The following is a 22,400-nucleotide window of genomic DNA, read 5'->3' on the forward strand; positions in this document are numbered from 1 at the left end:
GCAAAGGTTAAAAAAAAATCCCTAAAACTAACAATTACTTTAAAAAAGGCATTATAAACATGTTTTAAATTCATTTAACAGGTTTTTTTCTTATTTTATTTTATTTTTTATTTGTATTTATTTATTTAGTTATTTTTATTTTATTTTATTTTATTTATTTATTTCGTTTTTTTTTTTTTTTTTTTGAGGAAGCGTCGTGACGCGCGCTGAGGTCACGCGCGCAGCGGAAGTGGACGGCTGCTAATGTGCTTCAGTGTAAACAGACCGTCGAGCAGCGCATGATGAGCTCAACCGGAGCGGAGCGCACGGCGAAATGCGTGTTTCTAGTCGCTTTTTGCAGCGTGTGTCAGGCGCTGCAGGGCGGGATGCTGTTTCCCACAGAATCTCCCTCGAGAGAAGTGAAGGACGTGAGCGGGCTGTGGAGATTCAGAGCGGATCTCTCTCCGGACAGGAACCGCGGCTTTGAGCAGGAGTGGTACAAGAGTCCGCTGGCGGAGGTCACGTGAGATCTGAAACTGTGCAGTGGGGTCCAAAAGTCTGAAACCGCTAGTCAGAATGCTTATATTACGCATTTACAATTTCTTACAAATGTTTACAGTACAAATTACATTATCAGCACAATAATCTGCGCGAAAAGTCGAATTTGAGAAGTTTCAAGCAGCATCTCATACATGTGTTATTCCTTCAATTTCCATTGTTTTAATTTTTTTAAAAAAATTATCTTTATTTTCGGTTTTAAATACAATACAAAACAAAATCTCAGACTTTTGGACCCCATTGAACATGAAAACAAAAATGGGTAGTTTTTTTTAGTCTTTTAGATGGCACGGACCCCATCCTAAAATTTCAAAGACAGCTCTATATTGTAATGTTTAAAGACACAAAAAATATGTATAAATTAAAATATTATTTGGAAGATATTTAGTTTTTATATTTTTATTATATATATATATATATATATATTTTTTATAATGTACTGTTGAGATAATGTACCAAAATATTTATTTAATTATTTAAAAAAAAATTTTTTTATTAAATTTATTTAGTTTAATCTAGTGTTAGTATGTATTTATTTTTAATACAAATTTTCTCTAATATTTTCCACAGATATTGTTTTCTACTTAATACTTCAGTGTTAGGGTTATGTACCATATTATACATTTATTAAAATAATTTATTATTGTTACTTCAATTGTTTAATTTTTACATTTATTTTAATTCCGTTTATTTAGTTTATTTAAATTTTATTTATTTACACATAGTCCTTTGCATTCATTCTTGCATCGGTTATCTTCTTTTGTGCTTTTTGCACAATGAACTGTTGTGCAGTATGTGTGTTTTGTAAGGTTTCTTGAGAAGAAACATCCTCTTTTTCAAGAAGAGTATCAGATGTTTTGATCAGAATAAAATGTTGTTTAAATGTTGTGTCAATTTTATTAGAGGCTACTGTCAAAGTCAGCCACCTTAAATAATTGCGTAATATTGCATATTAAGCAATCATTCATATTTTGCATACTGAGTGTGTTTTCGTTTGATTTTATTCCAGACGGGGCCTGTTATCGACATGCCGGTACCATCCAGCTACAACGACATCACGCAAGATGCCAAAATCCGTGATTTCATTGGCTGGGTGTGGTACGAGAAGGACGTATGGGTGCCGGCACGCTGGATCCAGGACCGGGGAACGCGGATTGTCCTCCGAGTGGGAAGTGCTCACTATTACTCTGTGCTTGTAAGTCGGTGAGATGCAGAGAATGTCTTTGACTCATGATTAGTCACAGTCTCAGGACTGACATGTGGTTGTGTGAACATGCAGTGGGTGAATGGTGTTAAGATGACAGAGCACGTGGGCGGCCACCTCCCGTTTGAGGCGGACATCGGCAGCGTGCTGCGGCAGAGCAGTGCAAACCCGTGTCGAATCACCATCGCAGTAAACAACACTTTAACTCTAGAGACGCTTCCACCAGGAACCATCCAGTACATGAACGATCGCACCAGGTCAGATGACAAACATAACTAATGCATCCATATAATTCACTGAAAATGAGTCAGGTTAACAGAGGTGTTTTCAATATTTTAGATGCTACAGACCCCCAGATATTAAGTATTTACATAATCAGATTTGTATTAATCTATTTATTTATTTAAATCAAAATTTTTTGGTCTTTTTTTATTATTTATTTATTTTTGAAAGCATTTGTTCAATAGTTTAGATGCTACAGACCCCCAAATATTATTTATTTACTTAGTTTTTTCTTATTTTAATACAATGTATTAAATTATTTAATTAATTTATTTATTTGAATCATTTTTCTTTTAAATTTGGTCTTTTTTATTATTTATTTATTTTTGAAAACATTTTTTTTCAATATTTTAGATGCTACAGTGATGCCCAAATATGATTTATTTACTTAGTTTTTTTTTCTTATTTTAATCAAATGTAGGTATCTATTTATTTATTTAAATCATTTTTTAATTATTTTTTATTTTTATTTTCTATTTAATTTAGTCTTTTTTATTATTATTATTATTTATTTTTATTATTATTATTATTTTAGATGGTATAGACCCCCAAATATTATTCATTTACTTAAAAACTACATTTTTTTTTCTTATTTTAATCAAATTTATTTATCTATGTATTTATTTAATCATTTTTAATTAATTTCTTTATTTTTATTTTCTATTTAATTTAGTCTTTTTTATTATTATTATTATTTTTGTTTTTTAATTATCATTTTAGATGGTATAGACCCCCAAATATTATTTATTTACATAGTTTTTTCTTATTTTAATTGCATTTTATCTATTTATTTATTTATTTATTTATTTACGTAATTTTATTTTTTTTTATTTATTTATTTATTTTGAAAACATTTTTAGATACAATATTTTAGATACAGACCCCCAAATATTATTTATTTTTACATATTTTATTCTTATTTTAATTTTAATTTTTCTTTTTTTATTTTATTATTTTATTATTTATTTTCTTTTTTAGTCTGATTTTTTTATTTATTTATTTATTTATTTATAAAAACCTTTTTACACACTTTCTCTAATCTTTTAATAAATTAGGTGTGGGAGGCCCCACGATAAAATATTATCACAATACTTAAGCCACAATATGATATTATTGCAACTGTAAACATTTTGCAATAAGCTGAGTATTGCAATGACATATTGTATTTTATTACATTTTTTTTTCAAGTCCTGAAATTACAACTTTTTCCACATCTGTCTATAGTTTGTCAAATAATCTTGTATGCAATTGGTTTTATTATTCTATACCAAAATATTAGACACTGCAGACAAAAACACCTGTCAAGTTTGAGATTTTGGGCTTTTTGGTTTTTCATAAAATGTTTTTTCAGACTAGTGGAAAGAAAATATCCAAAAGTGTTTCTTTAAAAAAAAAAAGTACAGCACTTTATCTATTTGTGTCATTTCATTACAATACGTATTTTTAAAGGCCGTTTTATCAAAATGATTTTTTTTTCCTACACTAAGCCATAAATAGCCACTTCAGTAGCACTTACACACACCAAACTTTACATTTTTATTCCTGTCTATATCCTGAGAGTTTTTACAGAGGGGTTTGTTTTCATATATAATTTGCTTGATTATATATTTTATTTTATCCCCCCTGAAATTTTAAAAATATATTGTTTTCTGTCTGTTCTAAGTATTTTCTGACAAAAATGAGATACCGAAAATTCTCTCTGTAAAAACATTTGACTCTAATATGTAAAAATTTTTTTTGACTATTTGACTATTAACTAAAATTAATACGTTTTAGAAGTATTTTTCATTATTAGTTTATGTTAACTAATGTCAACAAATAAAACCTTTATGTTTTCCATTTTCATTTTAAAGTTGTAGTATTTTTTTTTTGTTTGTTTTAATGAAAAAAATTTAAATGTTATTTCAGATATTTTGTTAATTTTTTATATTAATATTCAGTTTAGATATTAAACTAAATGTTAATTATTAATACTGCATTAATTAAGTAATTCATAATGCATTATTAATAATTGTTTTTAAACTGTTAAAAGTTTTAGTAATTTTATTTTCATAAAAATTTTTTTAAAATATTTTGTTAGGTTTTGTTTTTTAATGTCTATTTATTTTTCATCCAGTGTTAAGATTTTTGTAATAGAAATATATGCAAATGAGTGCAGATTTTAATAATTAATGCTTAATTAAACATTTTAGAAAACTTGTAATACAAAAAATGTTTGCAGTTATTAATGTAATCAATCAACTAGGTAAGTAAGGTGATAACTATTAGTTAATTTTCTTTTACTTTATTCACCTGCAGTGTCTCGCCTTGCCCAGCACTCTCCCATATTTAGTTCAGATAATTGAACAAAATGTTAATTATTAATAATGCACAATCATATTGAAGGCTATAACCAGTAAATAATGCAGAAGATTATTAAAAAGCATATGATCCCTCGTCCTAGTTTAATAAATACAAACATTTTATGTCTTTGCCGTCTTGTTTTCCTCTCAGATACCCCGCTGGCTACTTCGTTCAGAACATTAACTTTGATTTCTTCAACTATGCTGGAATACACCGGTCGGTCCTGCTCTACACCACACCGAATGCGCACATCGATGACGTCACAGTCGAGACGACGTTCTCTGATAACATCGGTAAGCATCTTATTTTTAACATGAATGCAGAGTTGGACAATCGTAGCTTGAATGTCCTCAAGTGTCATTCGCTTTCAATCATTTTAGCTGTATTAAAAGCTGTCTGTCCTGTGTTTTAGGGCTGGTGAGTTATAACGTGTCCGTGTTGGGCAGCTCTAAACCCGCTGTGAAAGTGACTCTCTCGGCACAGGACGGCAGATGCGTGGCTTCGGCCGACGGCACAAGAGGAGTCCTCAAAATCACAGATGTCAACCTGTGGTGGCCGTACCTGATGCACGAAAACCCAGCTTACCTTTATTCCATGGAGGTCAGTGTCGAGAACAGTTTCCATAGGGCTGGGTCTAATATTGATGATATGCATGAACTGATCAAATGCAATGCACATGCAAGTCACTTAGGATGAAAGCATCTGCCAAATGCATAAGTGTAAAAATACAAAAAGATTTGCTTGTGATGTTAAATTAACATAGTGACCGTATTGTCTATTTTCCCATATCATGTCATTAGACGAGTAATAAGATGTTTTCCTAACATTTTTATTTACATTTCAGTAGTAAAAATTGCATTTGACAAAAAGGTCATTTTTTACAGTATTTATTAATATTTGTTAACGTTAGTTAAATAAAAGCACAATTGTTTACTGTTACTTCATCATAGTTCAAGGTGTATCAAATAATATTATAAGTTAACTAAAATTAATACATGTTTTAGAAGTATTTTTCATTATTACTTCATGTTAACTAATGTCAACTAATGGAACCTTTATTTTTTTTTAATTTTCATTTTAAATTTTGTTAAAATATATATATATATATATATATATTTTGTTAGGTTTTGTTTTTTTTTATTTTGTTTCTATGTTTTTATTCATTTTTATTTCAATTTTTTTGAGTTTATTTTGGTACATCAAGGGTAGCCAAATGAAAACGAGAAATGTTGAATTTATTTCAGTTGACTTTATTTTATTTTAAATAACAAAAATCTTTTAGATAACTATGATAACCCTGCAAACTCTTATTAAATAAATAATTTGTAAATTAAATGAAAATCTGATTAATTTCCATTAAGTTCAAACCAGTGTTATTTTAGTATCACTGAGATACTTTTTATTAATAGTCTGACTTATTTTATTTTATTTTTAAGTTTTAGTAACTTTGTTTTCATTAAAAAAAAATGTATTTAAAATATTTTGTTAGTTTTTTTATTTCTGTGTTTTTATTTATTTATTTATTTATTCTTCAATTTTATTTTATATCAGAGTTTATTTTAGTACATCAAGGTAAACTAAATGAAAACGAGAAATGTTGCCTTATTTCAGTTGACTTTATTTTATTTTAAATAACAAAAATCGTTTAGATAACCATGCAAACTGTTATTAAATAAATAATTTGTAAAGTAAATGAAAATCTGATTAATTTTCGTTAAGTTTAAAGTAGTGTTATTTTAGTATCAGTATGAGAAAATATTATAAGTTTTATTAACAGTCTGAATTATTTTTCAGTTTTATATTTTGTTTTCATTTTAAATTTTGTTAATTTTGTATTTTTTTTCTTAATATTTCAATATAGCTTTAATGCTTTTTCCCGTTTTAATTGTATTAATTTTATTATTTAAATGCATTTCAGTAATTTTTAATATTTACTATTTTCAGTATTTTAAGGTTTTTTTTAATATTTACATACATTTTTAATTTATTTTTATTTTCATTTTAGTTTCAGTAAATTATTATTTAGATGTATTTTACTTAATTTCTAATTTTTGTTAAAGATTTTTAAATTTAATTTATATATATAAATTCACATACTACATTATATATATATATATACACATTTAGTCATTCAAACCAGTGTTATCAGTCAGAAACTATTGTAGGTTTTATTAACAGTTAGTATAAAACTTTAGTTTTAAGTATTATAATTTTTTTTTTCATTTTAAATTTTGTTACAATTTTTGTTTTTTTTTATTAGTACATTAGTTTTTAGTCTATATAGTTTTTATACATTTTTTTATTTCAGTGTGAGTTTTTATTTTAGTACATAAAAAAGTTAATATTTTATTGTTTTTCAGTTAACATTTATTTTAACAAAATAACAAAAATGTGCAGCGTTCATCAAAAATGTTAACCGATATTTTGCATGCATTAAAATGTTTTAGTATAAAATACTGTATATGTAGGTAAGTATTGCTAAATGCTAATAAAGTGCAATGTATTAATGAAAAGTTGTCTGATCTGGCTTTGTAGGTTCAGGCAACAGCAGAGGACGGACAGACGGATTTTTACACTCTTCCTGTAGGAATTCGTACCGTTAGAGTCACCAACACGCAGTTTCTCATCAACAACAAGCCGTTCTACTTCCACGGGGTCAATAAACACGAGGATGCAGACGTGAGTGACACCAGAGGGCAGCAAAACCAAACACAATACTGACCGCTGACTGACTGACTGCTTTAAAGAAATGACTATATTCTCTCCCTCACATCAATTCAAACCTGTATGACCCTCTTTCTTCTGTAAAAATGCAGAAGTTTAATGTTTAAGCTGCTGTCAAGCCCAAAAAATGAGAAAAAGACACCATAAAGTTTCATAAAGTCGTTGATATGACTCATGCGTTATATTCAGAGTGGTCTGAAATCACATGATAGATTTGCGTGTGGAGCAAACTGAAACATTATGCATTGAAAATCAATAATAAGAGCTCTGAAATCTCACATTTCCAGATGTACCACATCAAAAAATGCATTAGTTCTTGTGTGCTGATTACACTGCGACTAAATGAATACGCACATGGCCTTCTTTTCTGTTTTTCAGCAGTTTAAATTAACTTTTCCTGTTTTTTTTTTTTTTTTTTTACAGATTTTTATTACAGATGGTTTTATTTATTAGTAGCAGTATTAGTAGTAGTAATATTGATCTTTTATTTGATCTATAATCAGTTTTCCTTTAAATTTTATGTTCTTTTGTCATTTTTAATCCTTTTTTTAATTTGAATTTTTTTAATTTTTTATTTTAGATGTAGTTATAATAATTGTAGTACTTATTGTTTTTCTAATTCTGATTACAATGCAATTTACTTAATATTTATTAATATTTAGTTTTATTTTATGCATTTCCAGTTTCCATTTATTTTAATTTAACTGTAAATTGTAGTAATTTTGTTATATGCTTTTGTCGTTTTTATTCTTTATTATATATATATATATATATATATATATGTGTGTGTGTGTGTGTGTAATATATATATATATATATATATATATAATTTATTTTAAACTTTTGTTTAAAACTTTTGTAAAATTTAGTTTCAGGCATCTGAATATGATTGAAAAAAATATGCACTTGCCCTTCTTTTTTTTTAAATACTAATTATTATATTTATTACTTATTATCAATTTAATTTGTTGGTTTTAGTTATTTTGTTATGTGCTTTTGTTTTGTTTTCATTCTTTTTTTTTAATTTGAATTTATTTCTTTTTTTATTTTAGATTTAGTTTTAGTAATCTTAATACTTAATTGTTTTTCTAATTCAGATTACAATGCAAAATAAAATCAATATTAAATCTAAAATAAAAATAAATGATTAAATATATATATATATATACTTAGCTTTAAGTTTTTATTTTAGATTATTATTTTTTTATTATTTTATTATTTAGATTTTGTAAATTTAATACTTATTGTTTTTCTAATTCAGATTACAGTGATTTAATTAATATGCACATGATATTTTCTTTATATTTAAAGAAAAAATTTCCATTATTTTAATTTTACTTTAAGTTTTAGTAATTTTGTTATATGATTTTGTCATTATTCTTATATATATATATATATATATATATATAATTAAATATGTAAAATAAAATCTATATTTTAGATTTAAAACTAAATCTAAAATAAAAATAAATTAAACATAAATTGAAAAAAAAAAAAAAATTAAACATAAATTATATATAAAAAAAAAAAAATATATATATATATATATATGTATATGTATAGCTTTAAGTTTTTATTTTAGATTTTAGTTTTAGTAATTTTAGTACTTAAAGTTATTTTGTTTTGGGCAACATTTCTATTTTTTTCTAATTTTGATCTGAATAAATATGCACTTGCCCTTCTTTTATATTTATTTCTAATTTGAGATTTGATTTTACGTATTTTCCAATTGAATTAGTTGGTTTTAGTTATTTTGTTATGTGCTTTTGTTTTTATGGTCTCCTTTTATCATTAAGATTAGTGTTAACATTCTGCCACGAAAGAAAGTAAGTCACACTGGTTCAAAAAGAAAGTAAATGCTGACATCTTTAAAAGAGCAAGATGGTGGTAAAAGCAGCTGATATCAGCTGTTAACTGGACTGCTTACCCACACAACCGCATCCTCTCATACTTGTGTTATTATAGCTGATGTTTGCTCAGAGTCAGAGTTCACGGACACACACTGATCCTCACGCAGCTGCTGTGAGGGTAAAACACTGCATTTCACATTTCAGTGTTTGTCACCTCACCGAAAGACGCGGTTTGTGTTCCAGATCCGAGGGAAAGGCTTCGACTGGCCTCTGCTGGTGAAGGACTTTAACCTGATGAAGTGGATGGGAGCGAACTCGTTCCGCACCAGTCATTACCCCTACGCCGAGGAGATTCTGCAGATGGCCGACCGGCACGGCATCGTCATCATAGACGAGTGTCCTGGAGTGGGAATCAAGGACATGTGAGACGCCGTCCCAAAAGATACAAACACTTCAGCTTTTAGTGAGGAGTTTTACACAAGTGTGACACAGAAACACAGTGTCCCGTTTTATCCCTTTTTGTATAATTTGTCTGACGGAAATTATGTCAAGGTTACAAAACTGTAGGAAGTGAATCCACGTCTGACAGGATTCATTTGAAAGCTCACTGTTTCTTGAGTATTATTATTAAGATTATTTCCGCAATTTAAGAAATTTCCGCAATTTTTTAAGTATGTTTTTGTATATAGCTTATTTAATTTTTATTTATTTATTTCAACATTAAATGTTAATAGCTGAAGTTGTATTTTTTTGTCATAATATTTATATTTATTTTTATTTCCATTTTAGTTTTAGTAATTTATTATGCATGTATTTCAGTTCATTTCTTATTTTTGTTAATTTAAGATTTTCAATAGTTCAATAGTTTTAGCTTTTTTCTTAATATTTATATATAGCTTTAATTTATTTTGTTTCCATTTTAGTTTTAGTAATTTTATAAATTAAGAGTATTTCTGTTCATTTCTAATTTTAGGTAAATATTTTTAATAGTTCAAGTTTTTCTTAAATTTAATAATATATTTTAAATTTATTTTTATTTTAAATTTTAATTTGAGTAATATTGAGTAAATTTTAATTTTGAGTAATAACATTTTTTTAATAGTTTTAGTTTTTCTTTATATATTCTTTCTTTATATTTTTTTATTTAAAGGTTTTTTGTCATATTTATAAATAGCTTAAATTTTTATTTCAGCTTTAATTTTAAAATGTTTTTTATTTAAACACATTTGACTTAATGTCTACATTTTCTTTATAGTTATTTAACATCGATATTTTATTTTATTGAAGCTTCACTTAACAAAACTAGTTTTTAATAGTTTTGACAATTTAATACTAAAACTATCAGAAAATGAGAGCTGTGAAATCTTATATTTCTTAATATTTTCAGCTTTTAATTTATATATTTTCAATTTTCTTTTTAATTTTAGTTTAAGTTTGAGCTATTTTGTTAGATGTGTTTTTAGTTTATATTTTTTATTTTAGTTGACATTTTATTTTATTTCATCTAACATATTTTATTTCAGCTTTGTGTAAATTAACAATACGAATTTTAATTGTTTTAGTTAATAATAACCGCACTGATTCATCTTTACCTCAATCTATTTAAAGTGTTTTTGTCTGAGATGGTTTTATTGTCACATCTAGATCCAGATAATCAATAAGCGTTTGTATGTCCTCATCAGACGCAGTTTCGGAAACGTTTCTCTGGCTCATCACCTGACGGTCATGGAGGAGCTGGTGCGGCGTGATAAGAACCATCCGTCTGTGGTCATGTGGTCTGTGGCCAATGAGCCGGCGTCCGAAATGCAGCCCGCAGGATTTTACTTCAAGTGAGTCAAACTGACTATGAATGACTCCATTAATGGCTTCAGTGGTCCAGATCACAGCACGTTCACACCTAAAAGAGGAGAAGACAGATTAAACGCTGACCTCCTGTTGTGGCACAATACAAATCATGATGCAGTCTTAGTTTGAAAGAACAGAAGTCCTGTTTCTTGTGACTCTGTGTTCATGCAAAGCTGTTTTGACAGTAATAATGCATCCTAATCATGGGTTTGTGTCTATGTGGAGTCTTGTTCAGCGGCTGTAATGAATGTCTTGAGGTAGAAACACCTGCTCTGAGCCTTATTAACATACCGGAGCATCATAAACCCGCCACGGGCCAAAACACCCGAAACTTCTTGTGGTCTAATATATACACGACTCACTGAGTCTCAACAGCTTGAGCTCCTGATGGGATATTCGACTGCAAAAAACGTCCTGTTTGGATTATTAACGCTAGCTAGAACAGCAATAGCACAATATTAAACGTCATGTTAAAACTGTGGTTTCCAGGCCTGGAAAAATAAAATAATTAATACAAATAAAAATAATTAAATTAATAAAGAAAAATAATTAAATGAAAATAAAATAATAAATAATTTAAAATAAATTAAATAAATAATTATTGAATTAAAATACAAGAATACATAAAAATACATAATATTAATAATTAAAAAGTGAAATATATTTTAAATAAACATCCTGAAAAAAGTCATAGATATCAATGAAAATTCATATTCAATCAGCTAGAAATTATTTGCGGCGACTGTAACTGTTGTAAAACAATTGTTTACAAACAATTTACAAGTAATTCTTGTCTCAGAACATAGTCATGACTTATTTGTCATTGACTTACATTACATAGTTGTTGGTTTTAAGTATTACTTATATACTATTATAGTATTTATTAATATTTTAAATTGGCTTTTATTTTAAGAATTTGATTTTAATTTCAGTTTAAGGTTTAGTCATTTTGTTAGGTGCTTTTGTTATTTTTATTCTTTTTTATTTCCATTTAGCTGTCATTTACAATAAATAAATAATTAAAAATAAATATTTTCAAATAAATAAATTTTTAAAGTACAGTGAATAAAATAGATAATAATAATAATAAAAAAAAAAATTTAAATAAACATCCTGAAAAACTCATGGATATCAATGAAAATATATATGTAATCATCCTGAAATTACTTGTGGTGACTGTAATTGTTGTAAAATAATAGTTGAAAATCTTATAAAATATGTTTTTCTCAGAATAGTCATGACTTAATTTTTTAAATTGTTTTTATAAAATTTTACAATAAATAAATAACTATAAAAAAAAAAATAAAACAGTAATTTTAAAATAAATAAAATAAATAAATTGCTAAAGTACAGTGAATAAAATAGATAAAATAAATAATATTAATAAAATCAAATTTTAAATAAACATAATGAAGAGTCACAGATATCAATGAAAATTCATATTTAATCAGCTGAAATTACTTGTGGTGACTAATTGTAAAATAATAGTTGAAAATCAATTTTTTTTGTCATCGACTTGCATTAAATTTTTTTTATTTATATACTATTATAGTATTTATTAATATTTTAAATTAGCTTTTTATTTTGTGCATTTTTTATTTTAATTCGAGTTTAAGGTTTTCATTTTGTTAGGTCCTTTTTTAATTTCCATTTAGCTGTAATGTACGATAAATAAATAATTAAAAATAAATAAATAATTAAAATTGTAATTTTAAAATAAATTAAATAAATAATTTGTTAAATTAAAATACAGTGAATAAAACTGATAAAAATAAATGATAATTAAAAAATTTAATTTTAATGGAAATCAATGAAAATTCATATTTAATCAGCCAGAAATTACTTGTGGTGACTGTAATTGTTATAACTATTTTAAATAATAAAATAAGACATCTATATGCAGTAATCGTAAATGACTGGCAAAGTCAAAATTGGGAATAGAGTAATATATATTTTTTTAAATGTTTATTTTATAATTTGGTATAATAATTTTTGTTTGTAATGTCAGAAAAACCTCTCAGACTATTTTTTTCTGATGTATTTTTTTTCATAGGGAACTCGTTTCTCATACGAAATCTCTGGATTCCACTCGACCGGTCACATACATCACAGACAGCAACTATGCCAGAGATCAAGGGGTGAGACGTCGCTTTTGAGCAGTTTCTGTGTTGTAAAGTAACCATTTCACAACCTTGCATACACTGACCTTTTTATTCCAGCTGTTTGAACAGTTCTTATCTTATATTTCTCACTATCATGAGTTGAGTTGGTCTACAGTAGATGTGCGTCATTCAAATAGTCATTCAGGCATTCAGTAAATTTACTTTAGTTGACTTCCTCTGAACGCTGCCCACAGTTAACAGGTTCACTCACACATTTCACTCTCTAGTAGATAAAACACAAACTTCCTCATGCCTTACAGACCTTATTTCAACTTTCACTCTCGTTGGCAGATCATACTAACAGATCTTAAGAATAAATCAGTGACTTCATACTAAAAAGAGTCGTCTAAAAATACCAAGTGTTTCTCTAAACTTCTGTGCTACACTTTTTTACAAGTTGTAAATAAAACTAAGATTATTGGAGTACAAAATACTAGTTATTGTAAATTGCATAATTAAATATCTTAAATATTAAGATGCATTTTTTCATATTTTGAAATATTGAGATATATTCATTTTTATAATTTAATTATTTTTTCTATTTTAAACTATTCATTTATAATTTTACCCATTACTTATTATTTAATTATTATTTTAAATATTTAAATATAATTTTAATTTTTGACTCACTAAAGGAAAGCAGATCTTAAGCAAATATTAAGAATATATATATATATATATATATATATATATATATATATATATAGAAATTATTTCGTCAATTTTGTGTTTGTATAAAAATAGTTAATATTAATATATATCAATATCATATATATATATATTTGATAAATCAGGCAAATCAGGTCTTTTGTCACAAGAATATTTATATTTTTTATATTATTATTATTATTAATACACTTGTTACTTGTTTTTCAAATTCAAACTTTGTTTAATTAAATTTTACATGCCAAAATTGTTATATGAAATTATATAAAATTTACTAGCAATTTCTAACAAATATTTGTAGTATATTTATGTATGCATTTATTTTTATTAATATGTAGATATAGAAATGTTATGTATCATATATAAACATAAACATATACATAAACAGTTTTTAAATTTGCTATATAAAATATTTATTTTTTATGTGTGTGTGTATATATATATATATATAATTCAAAATTTTATGTTTAATTTAATATGTTACTTGTCAATTCTAGTGTATATAGTGTATATTTGGAAATGAATAATTTTCCACCCTCATTTTTACACAGGCTTTAGTTACTGTACCTTTAAGACTTGTAAATGTTCTAAATGTCAAGATTTTAACTGGCTAACCTTTGTGCGTATGAAAAGATTAATTTAGTTTTGATAACTGAACTGGAAAGGGAGTTTTTGCTGATTGTCTGTGTTCTTATCGTCAGGCGCCGTATGTGGACGTTATTTGTGTGAACAGCTATTTCTCGTGGTATCATGACCCGGGTCACACAGAGATCATCAGTATTCAGCTCAACACTCAGTTCGATAACTGGTACGGCAAATACCAGAAACCCATCATCCAGAGCGAGTACGGAGCCGACGCCGTGCCCGGCCTACACAGCGTAAGTCCACACATTCACACAGATGCCATTAATAATGCTTCATTTCAGCCGTGAAACAAGAAACTAATCATCACAAGAACTCATTTTAGATGTAAATTTAGGTAAATGTCTAGCCTGTGTCTGGAAACACAAGGTGAGAATGAACTGCAGACGGTAATAACACGCTGCCCGCATTATTTTAATACTTGAATTATGCAAATTAGGTATTTTGTCATTAAAATATACATTTATTTATTTATTTATTTGTCCCTAAAGGAATTATGCATATCATACATTTTGTAAAACGAATATAGTATATGTTATATATGTATAGATAAATTTATTTCTTATCAATACACTTGTAACTTAATAAACATTAACTTCAGATACCAGTGAGCAATCGCAGGCAGTTTGTGTCAAATAAAAACATTTTCTTTTTATATAAAATAACTTTAAAAATGTGTCAGCGCTTTGGTGTCAACAAAATATCTTTTTTTTTTTTTTTTTGGTAAGGTTACATTATACTTGCCAGCGATCTCCAGGAGTTCGTGTCAAATACATTATATATTAATAAACATTAACTTCGGATACCAGTCAGCAATCGCAGGCAGTTTGTGTCAAATAAAAACATTTTCTGTCCATATAAAATAACTTCAAAAAAAACTGTCAGCGCTTTGGTGTCAAAAAAAAATACATTTCATATTTTTGGTAAGGTTACATTATACTTGCCAGCGATCTCCAGGAGTTCGCGTCAAATACATTATATATTAATAAACATTAACTTCGGATACCAGTCAGCAATCGCAGGCAGTTTGTGTCAAATAAAAACATTTTCTGTCCATATAAAATAACTTGAAAAGTGTGTTAGCGCTTTGGTGTCAACAAAATATTATTATTATTATTTTTTTTTTTTTGGTAAGGTTACATTATACTTGCCAGCGATCTCCAGGAGTTCACGTCAAATACATTATATATTAAAAAAAAAAATAAATAAATATATATATATATATATATATATATATATATATATATATATATTTTTTTTTTTTTTTTACTTTGTTAAAGAAATTGTGCAAATCAGATATTTTGTGATATTTATATTTTGTATATACTTAGATATTATTGTTTATATTTAGATGCAGTTTGTTACCTTATGGATGGATGGCTGGATGGACTGAGTTATATTGATATAGATATATTTTTATATATATATTGTTTTTTAAATAATTACTTATAAAATATCTATCTATCTATCTTTTAAACTATATATTTATTTTATTATATTATTTTAGTTTTTAATTTTTTTATTACTTTATATTAATTTTGTAATATTAATATCAAGAATATTTATGTTTTATATATGGGTCACTGACGAAGGATTTTTGACAGGCCAATTTTAAAATCCAAAAAATAATATCTGTTGTAATTGTTCATGACAAGAAGAATGTTGTGCACACATAAATTTATATTAAAATTTAAAATTAAGTGATTTTATTTTTTTCATCTCAATGAATTGGCCATAGCCTTAAAAAATGTCATGTGGTGCGATCATGATTTATATTCAAATTAATTCATTTCCTTAACATGCTTACCAGTAATTAGTGTGTTTAGAAACAAGGACCCATGATCTTATGATCTCAGTGACCTCAAACACTCTCCAGTGGTTGCACCGTAATGATATTTGGTCGCACCGCATGATACTTTTAAAATTCAGTCAAAATTTACAAGCACAGAATTGGCCTAAAACAAAACAAGCTAGCTTCCCACAAAAGGTCACTATGAAATTTATAATAAAAATAAATACTTGTAAAAATAACTTAATATTCTGTTTTTTTTGAGGTCATACCACATGATATCCAAATATGGTAACTGGTAATTTGTAAAGAGAGTTACACATCTGCTTGATGCTTCCATGGGACATTGGCTAATATGATGCAAAGTCCTATTTTTGAATGGATTTCAACATGAAAGTCCCAAAATGGTTGTTTCTTGATGGTCGCACCACATGATATTTCATAAAATGAAAATCATCGGATAAAGTTTGTTTGTATATTTTGATGAAAATATAAATACAAATGCTTTGCAATTTTATACAGGATTAAAAAACACTTTGGAAATAATGCCAAATAGTGCAAAAAATTAATCTGAATAAATTTATGGTAATTTCAGAGTCAACAGTTATGGCTGGACGGTCGCACCACATACTTTGACACTTTGAATAACAGAAAAATTACAAATAACTCATCTATTTTGAATAGTTAAAGTGGGGCCATACATGGGAGAGGTGCTTCATATATATATGGCATCTTTTTTTATGCATTTAAACCAATTTTTAACTGAAAAAAAAAATGCAATCGGACAGAAAATGTAGGCGTCACGTCATTGACCCCTATATTTGTTACATATTTACTATATATTTTATTTGATTAATATGTGTATAAACTATATGTAAAGTCTTTTTTTAACCATGTAATGCAAAGTAAGTTTCATGGTTGGCAATTAAAAAACTTCTGTTTACCCAGCATTGACAGCTGTGGTAAAAAGTGAAGCTCACATGTTTGTCGTCCGGCAGGATCCACCCATGATGTTCACAGAGGAGTATCAAAAGACGGTCCTGCAGAACTACCACAACGTGTTCGACCAGAAGAGGAAGGAGTTCGTGATTGGAGAACTCATCTGGAACTTTGCCGACTTCATGACGGCACAAAGTAGGAAACGACCGCAGACTTTTCCTTTTCTCTGAACAGGTTTTTCTGGAACACAGAGAGCACGTTAACTAGCATACTGTTCACTCATGCATGCTTTGATAAGAGAATGGAAACGTGTCAGACTGATCTTTAGTCACCAGCATGGAATCTGCATGCTTTATTTGCACTTTTTCTGCTCTGATTAATAGATGAAACATGCAACTCGTAGTTTAAAGGAGTAGTTCACCTAAAAATTAAAATGTGCTCACTCTCAGGCCATCCCTTGCTCACCAATGGATCCTTGCAGTGAATGGGTGCCGTCAGAGTCCAAACAGCTGATAAAAACATCACAATAATCCACAAGTAATCCACACCACTCCAGTACATCAGTTAACATCTTGAGAAGACAAAAGCTAAAACAAATCCACCATTAAGACATTTTTAACTAAAATACAAGTTCATAATCCATAATAACACTTCCTCCAGTGAAAAAGTGGTCTGGTCTGAATCAGGAGAGAAATCTGCACATATTAAGCACCATTTACAAGCCAAAACCAGGGTTCTCACGGGTCCTTGACATCCTTGAATGTTTGTGAAACTGAAAAAAAATTCAAGGCCCTGGAAAGTTTTTGAAAATAAACATCCAGGTCCTTGAAAGTGCTTGAATGTATTTTGTGCAAGAAGTTTTCTGGAAAAAAATCCATGTTATTCCCTCTGGTCTGCTAATGTGTTATTTCGCCAACACTTTGTGGCCTATGCATACTAGCTTGCTTTATTTACATTAGTTAGGGTGACCATACTTCCTCTTTTCCCCACACATGTCCTCTTTTTTTGGACCTAAAAAAAAGAAATGCGTCCAGCCAGGATTTCTAAATCGCCCAAAATGTCTGGGATTCGGCGTTTGCTTTCTACAGTCGCCATTCATTGCTGCCTGCTCACGCAATCATTCTAATACTCAATATGATTTTTACGCATCAGGGAGCCGCTATCGCATGCACAGTATTTAAATCTCTTTTGAGTGGCTGTTCACTTTCACTTTCAATTTCAACAAGCACTCTGTATAAAGGGAGCACATCTTACAAGATCAGATATGAGCACATTATCTGCTGAGCAGCAAATCCTCCAGCATGATTTTTCAGTCACCTCTCCTTACTCTTGTCTTGACCCACGATCAGTTAAATCTGATTCCTGCAGCTTGTGTCGAATGCAGGGTTGCCAAATCCGCATTTTTTGCATGGAATTGGGCTGAATTTAAACTGTTGCGAAGGGTTGATAAATTACATTTGACTGAAATATTTATATTGAAACATTTTGCAAGATGATAAGTTTCGTGACGGCCACTGGTAGAAAGCCTTTTAGCTGTGTTTATGATCAATCTGCACAAGGGTGACTGTAAAATATTAGATACATCTATTCGATACATGTATTCGTACCGAACCGTCACGGTACGGGCATCTCGTTTTGGTGCATGAGGATTTTGGTTTGTGTGCGCCAGCGCGATTACTTCAACTTCAACTTTTCCTCATACCAGCAAAATCAACATAACCAAAAAACACATAGAATGCTGCTTTCTGCCATTTGAGTTTCCTTTTTGTCACAAAACTGAACTGAAACTCAGCAAATATAGGCTACTTTATGTGTCACACTGTTTTTTCCCCCTTGTCTATCAGTTAATTAAATAAAATATATTTCAAGTATTTATTCACTGTATGTATATAGGTACTGCATATTTTATAGCCTATATATGACATAAATTTGATTTAATATTTAGTATTTTTTTCACATGTAATTTGTACACGTTTAGAATAAATGAAAAGAAATCTAGCATAGTAGATTTGTTGTTGTTTTTTCTGTTGTACCGAAGTCATATCGAACCGTGACATCTGTGTACCGTTACACCCCTATAAAATATAAATTTTAGGTATGGAAATAAAATAGTATGAGTTTTGGTAAAGGATATGGTCATTGTGCTACTTTAGGGGATTTTTAATTATAATAATTAAGATTACAAACATTGGCTTGCCATCACTTGGACAGTTGCAGAGCCGAATTTTCTTCAGTTTTATCCAAAACTGAAATACGACAAATAGTATATCAGATCTCTTTCATATTGCCAAAAAAAATCAAAACTTTTTTTTTTTTTTTTTTTTTTTGCATAGGAAACAAGTGCCAAAAGTGTTTTTTTTTTTTTTGCATAGTTGTGTTTGACACATGAAAAATATCTTAAAAGGTAACACAATGTAACCTTACTCTCACTTGAAACGTGTCCCCACATTAAGTCCTTGTATTTGAGGGTACTGGAGCTTGAAAGTCGTTGAATTTGAGGTTAATCAAGGTGTGGGAAGACTGCAAAACAGCTCTAAACAAATATGTGGCTGGATTTTGATGTGACTTTTTCACTAGAGGAAATGTTATTATGCATTATGGACTTGTATTTTAATTAAAACGTCTTAATGATGGATTGGTTTCAGCTTTTATCTTCACAAGATGTTAACTGATGGATTGGAGTGCTGTGGAATATTATTGTGATGTTTTTATCAGCTGTTTGGAATCTCATTCTGACGGCACCCATTCACATCCATTGGTGAGCAAGTGATGGAAACAAACTCCTCTACATCTTGGATGACCTGAGCTCATTTTAATTTTTATAAACGGTTTCTTGAAGAAAAGTCTGAATTAATCTCTCTCTCTCTGGTCTCTAGCTATCACTCGAGTGGTTGGGAATAAGAAGGGAATCTTCACTCGGCAGCGTCAGCCCAAAGCTGGAGCGTTTCTGCTGCGAGAGCGTTACTGGAGGATCGCCAACGAGACAGGTGTGCTGCCCACCTGGGCCAGGTATCCCTGCCAGTGAGCCGGATTAGCCGCTTCCTGAGCGCTGGATAACAGGAAGAGCAGGTGAAAATGCACTGTTTATCAAGTGGAAGTGCCTTATACGTGCCACACTATGACAATCAAACCTGTGAAACACACATATCTGTTCCTAATTGTGTGATGAATCCATGTGCTGTTTGTTCTTTGTAAAGACGCTCAACTTTTTTTATTGCGAAAGTCCTGAATCACAGTAACAGTATTAAACTGGAACAGGAATATTTTTCCTTAAATGTGCCTTTTTCTGGTGTTCAGCCTGTGGGATTTATATCGTGAATGTAATAATATTCAAACCTGTCAAGAGTGTGTCTGGCTCATATTTCACCTCAAAAGAAATAAAGAGAAATTACTTCTAGTTTAACAAAAATTAAGCCTATTTTAGGAGCAGCAACTGCATTATTTTGCATTATCATTTACGTTACATTAAGACACATTTCTCTCCAAATTTATTACAGTAATGCAAAAAAGGGTCAAAATAAGCTTTCCGTTGATGTATGGTTTGTTAGGATTTGACCGAGATACAACTATGTAAAAATCTGGAATCTGCAAATCTGGTGCAAAAAAATCAAAATATTGATAAAATCGCCTGTAAAGTTGTCCAAATGAATTTTACAGAATATCTTCATGGAACATGATCTTTACTTAATATCCTAATGATTTTTGGCTTAAAAATCAATAATTTTGATACATACAATGTATTTTTGGCTATTGCTACAAATATACGCGTCGCTACTTACGACTGGTTTTGTGGTCCAGGGTCACATAATTTTAATAAATGCATTACAGTAATAACATTATATAATGATAATCTAATAAGGATCATCATTGAAAGTAATGACAATTAAAACTTATTTCAATGAGAAATCGAAGGGGAAAACAATTATATTATTCAAATTTACATAAGGTAATATTAGTTGCATTACAATATTAACAATATCTAATGAGAATCTAATAAGGATAATAAAAACATTTAATACAACAAGAATTTAAGGGATAGTTATAAGTTGTACTGCCTTAATATTGCCTATTTTAAAATAACTGCATTACAAAAATAAAAATACCAAGTGTGCATCTAATAAGGATCATCACTGAGAATAATGAGGGGAAAACAAAGATGTTAAACATCAAGAATTTAAAGAAAACGTGTTTAATTTTCTTAAAAAGGTCAAAATAAATATACAAAATAAATAAATATCGTTTGAGGTTTTTTTGTTTGTTTGTTTTTGTTTTTGAGGTGAAATGTGACCAGGATGTGTTTTTTCTATTTCTATTTTCTATGAATTTAAATCAACTTGTAATAATTAAAAAAAAAGACACTCAAAGTCCTGAATCACAGTAACACTATTAATAGGAACAGGAATATTTTTCCTTAAATGTGCGTTTTTCTGGTGTTCAGCCTCTGTGATTTATATTGTGAATGTTTGCAATGTCAAGAGTGTGTCTGGCTCATATTTCACCTCAAAAGAAATAAAGAGAAATGACTTTTGGTTTGAAGAAAATGAAGCCTAATTTAGGCCCAACAACTGCATTATCATCATTTACATTACCATTAAGACAAATTTCTAACCAAATTCATTACTGTAATGCAAAAGCACATAATTATATTATTTGTTTATATATCATGGTAATATCTTTGTATTGCCTTAATGCATTTTACAATTGCATTATATTAATAACATTATATAATGAGAATCTAATAAGGATCTATTTTTATGAGAATTTGAAGGGGAAAACAATTATATTATTCAAATGGTAAAGTATTTACATATCATGGTATTATTGCAATACAATAATAATATCTAATGAGAATCTAATAAGAATAAAAAAACATTTAATACAATAAATATTTACAAGATAAAAACAACTACATTATTCAAGTGATACTGCATTAATATTTTAAAAATAATTTTTTTTTTTTTTTTTAAATAATTGCATTGCAGTAATAAAAAATATCTAATGTGAATCTGATAAGGATCATCACTGAGAATAATGATGGAAAAAAACAAGAGTTTGAGGAAAAAGATGTTTACTTTTCATAATAAGGTAAAAATAAATATACAAAATAAATATCATTTCAGGTTTTTTTTATTTTTTTTTTTTTAATGTGACCAGGATGTGTTTTTTCACTTCCAGTAGTTTAGGAGCGATATTTTATATGAATTTTAATCAACATGTAATAATTGGCTCCAGTCTTTCATGACCAAAATATTTCTCATTTTGACGTGTCTGTATGCGAGTGACCAGCTGATGATTTTTGTACGATGGCAGAATGTACTTCAATTACTTTTAATAAGAAATTGAATGAGTCCTTTGTGTTTGTGGACATTCCAGACATTCCTCAGCGATGTCATCGAAATAAACGACATTCCACAAGA

At 28.5% G+C, this 22,400-nt stretch overlaps 1 protein-coding gene across 1 annotated transcript; it reads left to right on the plus strand.

Annotated features, from left to right (window-relative positions):
- The first annotated feature begins 231 nt into the window (after window positions 1-231).
- On the plus strand, window positions 232-22,400 carry gusb (glucuronidase, beta). Its single transcript, XM_051110156.1, has 12 exons — window positions 232-497; window positions 1,547-1,732; window positions 1,817-1,998; window positions 4,517-4,659; window positions 4,779-4,966; window positions 6,902-7,045; window positions 9,184-9,362; window positions 10,623-10,769; window positions 12,839-12,923; window positions 14,315-14,491; window positions 17,043-17,178; window positions 19,860-22,400. Exons 1-12 carry the CDS (start codon window positions 279-281, stop codon window positions 20,006-20,008), a joined length of 1,935 nt encoding a protein of 644 aa, XP_050966113.1. The 5' UTR covers window positions 232-278; the 3' UTR covers window positions 20,009-22,400.

The sequence above is a fragment of the Labeo rohita genome, chromosome 5 (assembly GCF_022985175.1).
Source record: "Labeo rohita strain BAU-BD-2019 chromosome 5, IGBB_LRoh.1.0, whole genome shotgun sequence".
Lineage (NCBI taxonomy): Eukaryota > Metazoa > Chordata > Actinopteri > Cypriniformes > Cyprinidae > Labeo > Labeo rohita.